The sequence below is a fragment of the Brugia malayi genome (assembly GCF_000002995.4).
Source record: "Brugia malayi strain FR3 genome assembly, contig: Bm_v4_ChrX_scaffold_001, whole genome shotgun sequence".
Taxonomy (NCBI): domain Eukaryota; kingdom Metazoa; phylum Nematoda; class Chromadorea; order Rhabditida; family Onchocercidae; genus Brugia; species Brugia malayi.
In genome coordinates, this window is record NW_025062479.1 from 8,814,167 (window position 1) to 8,827,413 (window position 13,247).

The 13,247-nt window shown below is 28.9% G+C and overlaps 2 protein-coding genes across 3 annotated transcripts; both read right to left on the bottom strand.

The window, feature by feature from the left end:
- Positions 1-1,216: 1,216 nt before the first annotated feature.
- Bma-daf-6 (uncharacterized protein) lies at positions 1,217-7,331 on the bottom strand (the record flags this gene model as incomplete). 2 transcript variants are annotated; one of them, XM_043074155.1, is made up of 16 exons in its annotated part: positions 1,217-1,399; positions 1,552-1,778; positions 1,927-2,149; positions 2,301-2,412; positions 2,688-2,822; positions 3,083-3,225; positions 3,329-3,516; positions 3,798-3,958; positions 4,031-4,209; positions 4,331-4,487; positions 4,803-4,878; positions 5,171-5,275; positions 5,412-5,568; positions 6,149-6,265; positions 6,434-6,665; positions 7,141-7,331. In XM_043074155.1, 16 exons carry the CDS (start codon positions 7,329-7,331, stop codon positions 1,217-1,219), a joined length of 2,586 nt encoding a protein of 861 aa, XP_042930089.1. The 2 variants fall into 2 exon arrangements, with proteins under 2 accessions (XP_042930089.1, XP_042930088.1); XM_043074154.1 differs by lacking the exon at positions 3,798-3,958 and adding an exon at positions 5,700-5,902 and having other exon boundaries at positions 1,552-1,785; positions 1,955-2,149; positions 4,056-4,209; positions 6,133-6,265.
- Positions 7,332-11,516: 4,185 nt separating this feature from the next.
- On the bottom strand, positions 11,517-12,089 carry Bm13049 (uncharacterized protein; the record flags this gene model as incomplete). Its single annotated transcript, XM_043074156.1, has 2 exons — positions 11,517-11,637; positions 12,040-12,089. The coding sequence occupies 2 exons, from the start codon at positions 12,087-12,089 to the stop codon at positions 11,517-11,519; spliced, it is 171 nt and encodes a 56-aa protein (XP_042930090.1).
- Positions 12,090-13,247: the final 1,158 nt, after the last annotated feature.

Below are 13,247 nucleotides of genomic sequence, written 5' to 3' on the forward strand. Positions count from 1 at the left end.
AGCATATTTATGCTTAATCATCAAAGCACAAGATTATATTTAACATTATTAATCATTGATTGATCCGGTGTGATTTTCAGTTGATGTAAAATAATTTAAATATGAAATAAGCATTAATAACTCATCATATACTATTATCTATATCCTAAAAGAGCGAGAGCGATACAATGACCCTAATTCACTGTTCATGTGACCACAAATTGACGAAGTTTCTACAGTAGCAATTGATAACAAGGATCAAAAATTTAAACTGACCCGATGGAACTGGCAAATATTTCCAGAGAAACGAATTATATTTTCTAACTAAAAGTCTATTTAGTAAAACTTCTATGATAAGTTATAATTATCGATTTCGATGACTTTCCGTTTTTTTTTTCTTTTTTTTTTTTTTTTTTTTTTTTGATACTCTTTTTGCTGCCTACAAGTTTCATTTAGTTTCTTCGTTGATTTCTTTTAGTGATGAGGATATCCTGATTTCTCTAGCAACATTCCATTTCATGAATCTCGTGGTATACCAACTTCACTTTTTTTCTTGTTTCAGTAACGAAGAAAAAGTTTTTTTCGGAAAAAATGGTGAACTATAAAATCCGTGATTTTATGCCATCTTTGTGAGGATAATTTTCATGATTAACTCATTAAAAAGCATTATTGCAATCAGAAGGCTTAAAATTAAGTGAAATCACAATTATAATCAACAAAAGTAGTAGAATTAAAGCTAATTATTATCATAATTTGATGAAATTTGTTCAAAAAAAGCTAATTTCCTTAAATAATTTTTCTCATAATGCATACGCATATGATGAACAATAGACATTTTTAGATAAAGAACAGTTTGAAAATGGAACTGAAATTATAGAAAAAAATATTTGAAATTAATTGAAAATAACAATAATTCGTATGACTCAACGTATTCAAATCTATTAATATTAATTTAACTACATGCATGGAAATATTTTTTTAATTGTCAAAAGAAATATATATATCTATACGCAAATCATAAATTTTCACCTGCTCCATTTATTTTACAAATCTAATTGCTAACTATCAATGATTGCAGATTATCAGTAATTGGAAGACTACATTATAAAAGAACCCGTAAAAATAATTCAAGTTTACAGTAAAGAGAAGTGTTCAACGAATTTTTGAAATGTAGGATTAAATTTCAACCCTAAATCAAAGTTCTGAAAATTGTTATAGAATTAATATCTTAACAATGCTACAACTTTTTGCTACAAAGAAAAGGTGACAAAGGGAAAAAACTAAGAGTAATTGGGATAAACAGTAATCCATGTAATAATCCAATGACCATTGTAAGCCAAATTGTCTTAAAAAATGTTAAAATAATATATGCATTGACCGTATAGAGGACAGATACACCAGCGATTGTTGATGCTGCACCCTAAAACTTAAGATTATAATTAGAAGAAAATATAATCTTTAGCTATAAGTTTGTTATATCTATTCACAGTGAGTATTCCCGTACTAACTGTCCTAAAATATGACCCTTCTAACTCATCAGTATGTTATGAATATAAAACAGGAATTAAAAACCTGAAAAATGGGCCATCCAAGTGATTCGAGAGCATGAATAACTCGTTCTCTTGATGAGCCAGTTGCCATAACAAATGCATATGTGATATGAGATGATAAATCAACAGCGAAACCAATACTCATAATGATGGAAATCATTGATACGGCATCCAAATGAACACCCCAGAATGTCATATATCCAAATATACCCGTATTAATTGATATTATAGAGATGATTATTAAAGCACCTGAAGACTTGTGCATTTTAAAAATTCGATCATCAATTTAGCAAATAAAAAATATGAATTTTAATGACGGAATCCATTTTGAATTCAACATAATTTCGACAGTGCAATTTGCAATTTGAAACTTAATTTTTTTAAGTTAAGAACTTACATGGAGCTAGACTAGGTACTAATGTTACAGCCACAGTAGCCATACAGATTAGCGATATAATGATACTGCGAATAGTTGATGGGACAATAATTATATATTGATCAGCAAACGGAAACGTTTCATGAAATACTTCGATTTTAAATGGTTGCCGATCAGCTATTTCACGTAATTTTTGAGCGGCATTTTTGTGCTGATTTGCGCTAACAGTGTTTTGCATTGCTACCTGCAAATTCATTACATCAACAAGAGATTGCTCAAATTATCAATTTCAAGAAATAATAATCATAAAATAAAAATGAAAGTAAAGTTGTCAATTTCACTATTTCTGTCATTTTTAGTGAAAGCAAGAGAAATTTAAAAAGTTTTAAAGGAACCTGAAATCGAAATGCTTGAAAAGTACCATTCTCGTTAAAGTGGATATCTGTTGCCCACTGATTACTTCCTCCAGTATATTTTAACCAACTTAGCAATTTTGTGTTCCAAATCCTAAAAAGAGTACTATAACAGTAAATGCTCAACTTTTTATTTTAGGTGTTTTTAAAATTGTAAACATTTAGTTGAATTTTAAAAAAACTACGCGTTTTTTTTATATGGTAAACATGATTGATAGACTTTTTTATTTTAACTTTAAAATTTCAAAATTCCAATTTCGGAAATAAAGAGACGGGTCAGGTATTAAAAAGGAAACCAAATGTAAAAGTGCGTCTGGGCATAAACAAAAATTACATTATCATAACTGAAATCTGTTAAACCTAACTAACCGTTCCGTATTTTCCAGTTCAGCGTTGACTTCATCAAGGTAATTTAAATATTCTAGAAAGAAAAAAATTGTTCCATCTCTACCTAATGTGTATTCCGTATTCTCAAATGCTTGTACTACAGCCATCATTTTTTCTCTGAAAAATTTTTACTATTGTATATTTTTTCATTACTTAAGTTTCAAAACTTTAAGCGATAAGTAATCATTCTAGAAATATTTCTAAACAATCCAATTCTTAAAGCAAAATTCAAAAAATAAAAAAAGAATAAAAAATTTGCAAAATAATTCATTTTTGATATCACTGGATGATTTTCCGGAAAGTAGGTGTAGCTGACAGGAGTTGCTGACCAAAATGAACAAGCTATATTGATGATTTATTTGTAATTTCAGAACTACCTTTGAATAGGATCAGTAAGATTTGGAGGATGTAGTACAGCAACATGAAGTTGAGTACCTCGTACCCAGAAATTTTTCAAATCTGCGAAATAATGAGAGGTGTAATGATTATTTGTAACCAAATTCTCTGGTTCCAATCCTTCCTATAATTTCAAAATTCACTAAATATTCCTGTTTCAAAAGCTTTTAACGGAAAATTTATAACAAATGTTATAGTGAAATTATGAGAAAATTTCAAAATATTACCGAATAATTCAAACATCCGATCACAGCAACAGCAATATATATAAAATAGAAGATGTATGTTAAAATAGCACATTCTTTGCGCAGTATAAACTGAGCATAAATATGACCAAAGAAATATTGTGTCCACGTATTCTTTTTCTTCTCGATTGGTTGAGTTTTTAACTGAGATATTGTTGTGATACACAGTCCTGAAATCTACACGCAAAATACATTAACAATTTCCATTTGAATATCTAAAAATTGTAATTCAAGGAAACTTTTGCAATAGATCAGACTTTATATCTAGGAGTGAAAGCTAATTTATAAAGTACTTCAAGTAAACTTTAAACAGTGTAGTATGGATTCATATCATTTTACAACTACTATTTTGCATATCAGAGTTCATTCCAGCTGTTCTATAACAACTTGTAATTTGTTATCTAAGGAAAGCTATACTTGTGAAATGTAGTAATGAGTATAAAAACTTAACCTTCAGTGATGCAGTTGTTATCAGTATCAACCATTTCAGTTGATTTTTGATTACATAGTTCGTCAACAGCAATAATCAAACTAAGAGTTTTAATGGCAGTTTTCAAAGAACTGCCATTTGACTGAGTGCTGATACCAGAGCGATATGATATATCAGATCCGCTAAATAAGTTCAAAAGTGATTCCGAATATAATCATAAAGGTCAAAAATAAAATAAAGTGGAAAAGTGGAACCTGTCAGTTGACGAACACTGCAAACTATTATCATAGTCATTCCTTGAATTACAGAATCGAGCACTGTTAATCATTTCTTTTTTGACGCATTTTTCGTCAGCTTTATAGAAAAGTAGGCAGTGTCGTTGATTCATTTCCACAGAACCCATTATGGCAAGAAATGCCATAAAAAATGTAAACTGAAAATCAAATTTTAATTGTTTAATTGCAAGGCATAATATTTACTCAGTGGAAATTTTAAAAAAAGGAATGAAACCATTTTCAAATTTTTAATTGAGTTATATCAAATAAATCACTAACTTGATACAAATAGCAAAAGATGAATGTAATACAGGCATAGCTGCAGAAGAACTGAATTCCTGGTAATTCGCTATGACAGCCTACGGCAAATGATAATATATCAGTGATATTTGTGATAGATATAGTGACCCCTGCATGAGCCATCATATTACTCATTCTGAAAGCAGGTCTTTTCAACTTTAATTTTAGCTCATCAAAAGGTAGTCAAATGAAAAAAAAAAAAAGCATAGATCGACAATTAATCGCCACTACTGCTACAGTTGTATGGTCAATATATCTAATAATGGACAATGACACACCACATTTAATCAATGAAATATGTTAGCAGACCGAATTACAACAATGTTTTCTTAACTTGCATAAACACTCAAAAAAATACTGAGACAGTTCTCACTCTTTGTTATTTCTCTAATGTGAAAGCCGAATAAAAGCAAGCTGCTAAGTGCATATAAAAATATAGAAATAGTTTAACCTTTTTGATACAGTATCTGTCTGGTCTGTTTGATTCCAACAAGCATTCATTACAAACATATCATCCACTCCAATTGCTACAATTTATTCATTTAAACAAAAATAATCTAACCAAAGATTGAATTAAAAAATCATTAGAGTGATAACCTTTTGTAAGCATACTTTTTGAAAATTATTGCTCGATAGTAAAGTGCTTGACGGTAATTTAGCCCAATATAAAGTGGTGTTTTTTTTTGTCAGGTTAAATTTCATAAGTTTAATTTATAAACCAAAAAATAAATGAACTTATTTAAAAACCTTCAATTAATTAAATTCTTCCGACACCTTTTTCATTGGTAATTAGAAATGAATCTGCACTGAATTGCTAACCGATAATAAGGAATGGTATAATTGTGTTGATTACATTGTACGGTATGTTTAACATCAGCGCAAGCCCAAAACCACTGCACATTGCCAGTAATGTTGTAATAAGTCCTAAAGCATACTCAACTAATTTTCAAACTAAATTAATTTCAATTAAGCAAAGATTTTGCAGCAAAATTAACAAAAGAGAATTTTAGAAATATTAACTTCTTAAGTATATTAGTAAGGTAATTTGACTTTACAGTACCTGCACACGCAACATACGGCTTGCTACGAACCCAGTCGATGCTTGTTCTTGGATGTTTCTTGAGGACGTATGAAAATATGGTAGCATAAATGCAGAGTAACGAGAAGCTAGTAAGGAAATTCCAAGTGAAGTCTTTTGCATTCTCAGCTAAACCGTCCTATAAAACAGACAATAGTTTTTTTCAGAATGATTTGATTTGAACTTTATTTTAATTTGAATTCCAAAACTTCCTTAATTCCTTAGTTTGATTAATTAAAAATTCGTCTCACATAAATGAAATTGTTTTACCTGTAATGAATGGTAATGTGAGAATGAAAGTGAAATAATATCACTTTTATAATTATGCAATAAGTAATGCTCAACAGCATATGAGAATGCGGTTGAGTAACGACGAACAATATGCGCTTCTTGCTTCAAGAAATAGAAGAGTTGAGTCAGTTTTGCTGCTTTTATAGTACCATTCGATTCGTTTAAAGTCACATCACTTAGTACTGTTCCCAGATAAACAGGCGTGTCCGAAAATTTGATTTCATTATTCATCAGAACTTGAAACTTTCAGAAAATCATTTTTAAATCCTAAAATAACTTTGACTGAAGCTAAGTGAATTCATTGTAATTCATCTTTTCTTTCTTATCTAAAATTTCATTTCCTGAAAAAACTATGATATTTTCTAATGTTTTCAAAGGAAACATGAATATTTTGTTTGAAATTAAAATTAACTTAATGATAAGCTTACCTTACTGCCAGCTCGAGGGTATGTTAATTCCACAAAATTGCCAACTTTCATCCTTTCTTGTAACATCGAAATATGTTCATTTGTTCCACATATCCATTCATAGCTAAGACATAAATCCTAAATGTACTGAATGTAGATTAAGATTAGTTAGTGAACCAATAATCCATTGATTAGTTAGCTGATAGATAAACTCCTGGGCTGATTAGCTTATATGATAACTAACTAAAGGTACATAGTAAGTACAAATGATTTCTGACTTTCGATTGTAGCAGAAAATGTACTAACCTGATATGTGAGATTATACTTGCCATCAGTTGTTGGTATGCTAATATTAAACATAATCCACTGATTCAGTCCTTGTATCTCATCTAATATTTCCTCTCTCAACAAATTTCCTCCATCTTTGGCTTTTACTAGTACATTTATAAATCGCTTCATTTCAAACGATTTACCCGGCAGAAATTTGTTTTCATTCAATGGCCATAGTGAAGCGAACGTGTCAAATTCTTGATGCCACCTGCAACTGGTAAACTGCTCTTGTCTTCTTAAATTTGGCAATTTTTAAGAAATGGAATCTACCCAAAAATTAAGTGTATAATTGCGATCTTATGAGTTTTATACTGTTTTCATTACAGTGAAGTAGAATTTCATTACTGAAATAAAACTATGATCAAGTGAAATCATTTAGGCAAACTAATGTTTGATATCATTTTGATGACCATATATATGTCTTGATACACGTCTTGAATTCTACCTATAACTTATATGATAATGAAAGATAATGTAGCTAAACAGCAGGTGCTAAGCTAATCATTCTACTTATTTTAAAGTGCTTCCAATTCCCTTAATTAGGATTAAAAGAAAATGCTTCATATCGTTGCTCTAATCAATTCAAAGTAGATGACTATGTAAATAGATCTTTGGTATTTCATGAAGAATGAATTTAAAATAGTAATAGAAAAATGTGTATGGGAGACTTCCTATATTTTTACCTGGCATATACCGGAGTGAAAACATAAAAAGGATCATCAATAGTTAAAGCAGTAAGGCGACAAAAACCAAGTGATAATAATGCAGTTATGATCAATGGAGACATGATTAGGAACCATCGCCACTGATAACCAAATTCACCATACCATTGAAAAAATCGACGAAGTTCAGGTTCTACTGATGTTATTCTCATCTGTAAATAATATTCTTCTCACAGATGCAGATTTCATCACTATCATCAGTATTGATTGCTGTTTGATGTGAGGTAACGATGTATTCTTGAAGTGTTTGGCGTCAATTCTTTTTTTAATATACCATCATATAAGTACTTTTTTGCTTTTTGTATCACAAATATGAAAAGCTTCTTTTAATAAGATTTTTAAATTTTAAAACTGCATAAACCAATCCAAGTGCAAATGCTATTATTTATTATATATATACTGATGATAAACTATCAACGAGTTGTTTAACTGAATATGATATTCAGAAATATATACAATTCTATCACACTCTTTTGCTGCAGGAAATGCAAGAAGTTTAATCAAGCTAGACATATGCCCATAGTTTGTATCTTTTAGAAATGATTAATTTCAAATGATAATATTTTTGTACACATTTTCAGCAAAAATTCTGTACATGACTTCCAGTTTCATCGTCGTCAGTTATAAATCTCTGAGATTAAAACACGTGAATTGTTAAATATTGAAAATTAAGTGAACTACCTTTGAATAGCAGAAAAGGAAAGATTCAAGGAGTAAAATGATTTTCTTTTAGAGACTTTAATAAACTCGAGAATATACTGTTATGAATAAACTTAACTAGTTTTTAAAAGGTTAATAAATGACTGCTGATCACCATCTATATTATAATTAGAATCAAAAGATTCTGAATAACTTGGACAGTAATCATTCACTATATCATTCATTATGTGTTTTTATTCATTAAGCATTCTCAAGAAAATTCGGTGTAAAATTGATAATAATTGTAAGAATTTAAAATGATGGATAAGATAAAAAAAGAATACAAATTTCAAACGGAACATTCATAAATTGGTTAAAAGTTTTGAAGTGGAGGTGGAGAGGAGGAATATTAGTGTTGTTGGGGACAACAAAGATGGTTATATCGTGTGACAACGTGAATTGATGACGGTGTATGAAACTGGGTCGATTGGAAAGGGGGGAGGAGGGAGAGGACACATCCTTACATTAGGTAAAACGGTGATGCGGAAGTGATTAATTCAGTGAAAGGTGTACAAAAATGTAAAAATCCTTATTTTTCTTCATATGTCTATTTTCTCTTCTCTGATATTCGTAATATCGGCGGTAATTAAAACATATTTAAACATCGATCATTCACTACTACCCAATATCGACCTTTTTCCTGATTTCATATAATTTTGGAAAAATTTACCAAAGAGTATCATTAAATTAGTTTGCTTCTTGTGATTGATAAGGATGCATCTGAAATCCGCTTACTACGCAACTGTCATTACAGCTATATATTCTCAGTTTGCATGTTACTTCCTATTCCCAATTTTTTTTCTGGAAAAAGTAGGACTCAAATCTTCTGAAATTTGAAATAGCAAAAGGTAATAAGAAAAGAAAAAAATGTTTGCTTGAGTTACGAAAAATAATTATAGCATAGTAAAATTGTAAATCATTTGTATAAGTTAAGTAGTTTTGTATACTTGAATCAAGTTTACTGGGATGATCTGACGGTGTTTTTTGTCTGTCCATGTATTTTTTTTTTTTTTTTTTTCATTTATTTCTTTTCCTCATTCACTGAACAACTTCTCCTTGATGTTTACACAACAGATATTAGAATAAACTAGAATTTCAATGAATTCCTTCTGTGGTAATTTATAAAAAAGTTTTTTGTAAAAATTTATTCTTTCCACTTCATCTGCCTTGGCATCCCAATTGTAAAAACAATAATATGTATATGACAAAGGTATTTCTAGAAAAGATCATTTCTGAAAATCATAAAACTAATGATCACAGAATAGGAATGCTTTTCTGCATTCATTTTCTCTTTGATTTCCTCTATAAAATGCTTTATATCGTATGAAATGAGTATAATATGAAAAAACAAACAGGTTCCAAACAAAGGATTTTCTTATTACAATTACATACCTTTCACTTATGATTGAAAAAAAAAATACATTTATATCTATCAGTTATGAATGGAAATGGTAGTAAATATTTCACTTCGTATAATTCCAATGAAAATTTTTGCTAGAACGATAGAATAATTTTCTTTGTTTTTGTTTGTGCCTATTATATCCTTCCAAAAGACACTTTTTACAAATTCTAGTGGAGTTTTTTAAAAATCTTATTAGATCATTCAATTTAGATATTTGCAATTATTTTCTTGGTGAAGTCAAGGGAAGTATTTATTTAATCTTTTCTGTGACAACATCAAAAATTAACTGAATTTATAGTAGGAGAAAGCATTATACGCTATTATATTTTATAAGCTATAGAACAAAAATTAATTTAAGAAACTAAAAAGTTTGACGTAATTTTTTTTTTTCTTAAAAAAATGAATAAAACTGAAGTAGCCCTAGAAGTCTTGTAAGAAATATTATTCAGGAATTAGACTAAGTAAGTATACAAGTGGAATTATCACCACTAACAACATCATAAAAATAATATGATTAAAATATTATAGTAGGAAAAGCAATAATATGATTAAAAATCAATTTGGAAATAATAATAATATGGACTGCACATATTTAAAGAAGTTTGCTCTTCAAGAAAAGAAAATCTTTTTTTGTTTTTAAATACAAATCACATTTCTATATCTTAGCCATTATTGATTAAAGCATCTTAGCAAAAAGAAACTGTTAATTTCAAAGAAATCGAACTACACGTAAGTGTAAAACTTATCGCGAAGTTTTACTTTTTCATCTGTAGTAGTCTATTGATAATTTAAACATCCGAAAATAAGATTAAAAGTAAAAACAAATAAGAGACAGAATGGCACCACAAACAAGTAATTTAAAATATCAATATATGCTGAATGGGTAGTAATCATTTACTAGAGAAGTCAATAAATTAGTTAGTATGCAAAAAGGCAAAGAAAAAATGAATGAATACCTGCATATTTGTATGCATGTATGCTTGCATATATATAAGCAAAAATGAGGAGGCAGACAGTAATGAAATAATAATGCAAATAAGTTTGAAAGCGAAATTTCAGTCGTAACAATTTCAAATTAGGTCATCATTTAACAGATATTAGTGGAAAAAGGAGTAAAGAGGTGAGAGGGTGGGAGTGGGGTAGATAATTCTCATAAGTAAACGAATAAACATTTATTTATCGAGTATTACAGCTGAAAAGTATAGTTGGTCCGAGAGTTCGTTATGTTACTTATCATCGTTACTGCTTCTATCCGTATCACTCCTGTTTCACCTACTCAATCACTGAATGTGAAAAATATCACTGGAATTAAAGATCTTTAAACAAATTAACGACGGAATATTGTGGCAAAAAAGAAAATAAATGAAAAATATTGTTATGCTAATTTTTAGTTCCTAATTTTCATTAGTAATTTTAAAACTTCAACTTAAAACATTTGATTAATCGTGTATGAGTCATTCATTTAGATATGTCATATTTGTTTTTGCATTGTTAATCTTCTGTTTAGTGATCTACAATCCCAGATTGGAATTACAAACAAAGAGCCCAAAAGTCCTAATTGAAATATCTGATGAATTCATATGCATTCTATTACAACAGAATAGTGTAAGGAACATCGAAGTTAAAGAAATGACTTTCCGGTAAAAAAAAATCAATATAATGTATTATCGAGAATAAATATTTACAAAAATTATGTACTAAAAAAAACATTCCAGCATATGGAGTTTTATTTATGTTAATATTGATTTTTCAAATATTGTAGTTTTGCATAATGTATGTACAAATATTTTCAGGAGGACAATAAACTGTTTGACAGAAAGAAATTTACTGATAATGGAAAGGTGAAACGATATGCAGGTCTAACTAGCAGAGTAAATTAAAATCAAAGATTAGATAACTGATTGGTTTTTTTTTTTTTTGATCTTTTTTACAATTCTAGTATGTCTGTAACTTAGTTGGACCATTACTAAAAGATTTTACACTGATTATTTAAAAACATTTGAAGAAACATAAAAATTGTCCATATTCTAAAATCATAACAAGCAGTGTAACCTGAAAATCATATCTCATAATAATTAAGTATTTGAAATGTTCATTAACTGACTGCAAATAATATGCAAAATTATAACATTAATTAATAATGACTCCTTTCCTACTGAATGTTACAGGAATTTGAACAGATTGAGGTGAAATGTAATAAGAGACAAATGCTAAAGTTTGAACAGATAAAGTATGGTTAAACACGCATTACATCCATACTTCGATCATCGAGTTTTTGGTAGCCTGGCAAGCACTCGCATTTGAAGGAGCCTGCCAAATTTATACACATCGCTCCAGAAGGAAAGACAATCACCAAGCTGAAATGTATGCTAGTCTGTGGCTTCATCTTTTCTTTTTTTTTAATGTTGGGTATTGCTGCAGTATTAAGAATTAAAATAGGATAGGAATTGAAAATCTCTATTAATTTTTCCACCAACAAACTTTACATTCTTTCTTTCTCTCTCTATCTTGTTTTCCTCTTTCTCATCACTAAAGTTAAAATATATGACAACTTGTCATCAACATCATAACATATTGTTCCATTTCCAAAAAAAAAAAAAAAAAAAAAAAGCCCTACAAATCAAATATAACAATTTCCAATTCTGAAGTGAATAATCTTCCAGTTTCTTTTTTTTTTTTCTTTAATTAAATCTTTGGAATTTGGATAATTTCTTTGTTACATATTGAAGCATTTAAAAAAATGTGATAACTCCTAGGACCATTTTGCATTAGCATTCTGCTCCGTAATTGCTGTTGTTGCAAATGGCATTCGGATCACAAGGATTAGCTTGTTCATAGAAGTTAACGTTGATACATACCGGACAGCAATGATTGGGTGGAATTTCTTGTTCGTCGCAGTTTAACTTCGTACATTTATTTGATTCTCTGGAGTTAACAAAAAATGATCTTTCAGTTTACTACAACAAAAAATTTATTGTCATCTTGAATTCCACTATTGCCTAATGAAAAACATTGGTTTGAAGGATTGTTCTGTATCAAATAAAAACCTTATCCTGAATAATGATATTCCTGAACAGTCGTAGTAGATAAATCAGAATTATGAAAATAAACTTATGATTTTTTATAATTTTTCAAAAGCGTAAAATAGTGAAGAAAATAATCAAATGAAGTATAATGAAAACGAACAAAAATTGACAATCCATATTGCCGTTATCGTATATACATCTCAACAGTTTTTAGGCCAATATTGTTGATCATTTTGCCATCTGCGCCCATTATAGAAACACTAGAGAATAATAAAAACTTTCCAGTGGCAGCCGGAATTAAATAAATTGGCAATATATGTCGACGTAATATAATACCTTGAAATATATGCCATGTAGACAGGTTATTTTAAATTTCAAATCAATTTTTTTAAATTTTAAAATCTAGAATAAAATTTGCTCCATTAAAATCTGACCTCTTTGGTGCAAACTGGACAATACTGCCCAGAAGGTAAAATAGTTCCGCAGATTACTCTAAAGTAGTACAACCAATTCGCCCGCAGATCACTTCACCATGTGATATACAAACACATCCCATACATAAACTATTGTTACGATATTTTTGTTCCACTACTATCAACCCTAAATCATTTTAATATAGTTTTCCAATTTTTGATATTGCAATTTATGATTTAAAACAGATAAAGGTTTCCTGAACTGTGAAATATTTCTATTTTCGCATTCTTTATTACAAAAAAGAAAATGGAACTAATTTATTAAGAACAGATAGAGTAAGAATTACTCAATGAAGAAAAGAAATATTGCTTTTTATTTAATTACATAGTTTTGGAAAATAATTTAATCCAATTTGAATTGTTTTTTTTAAGTTGTAGTTTATATATGACTGATTTTTAATTAAATTTTTATTTTTCGATTAACTGAAAAATTTTTAATTAATTGAAAATCAACAAACTTAACAGCTT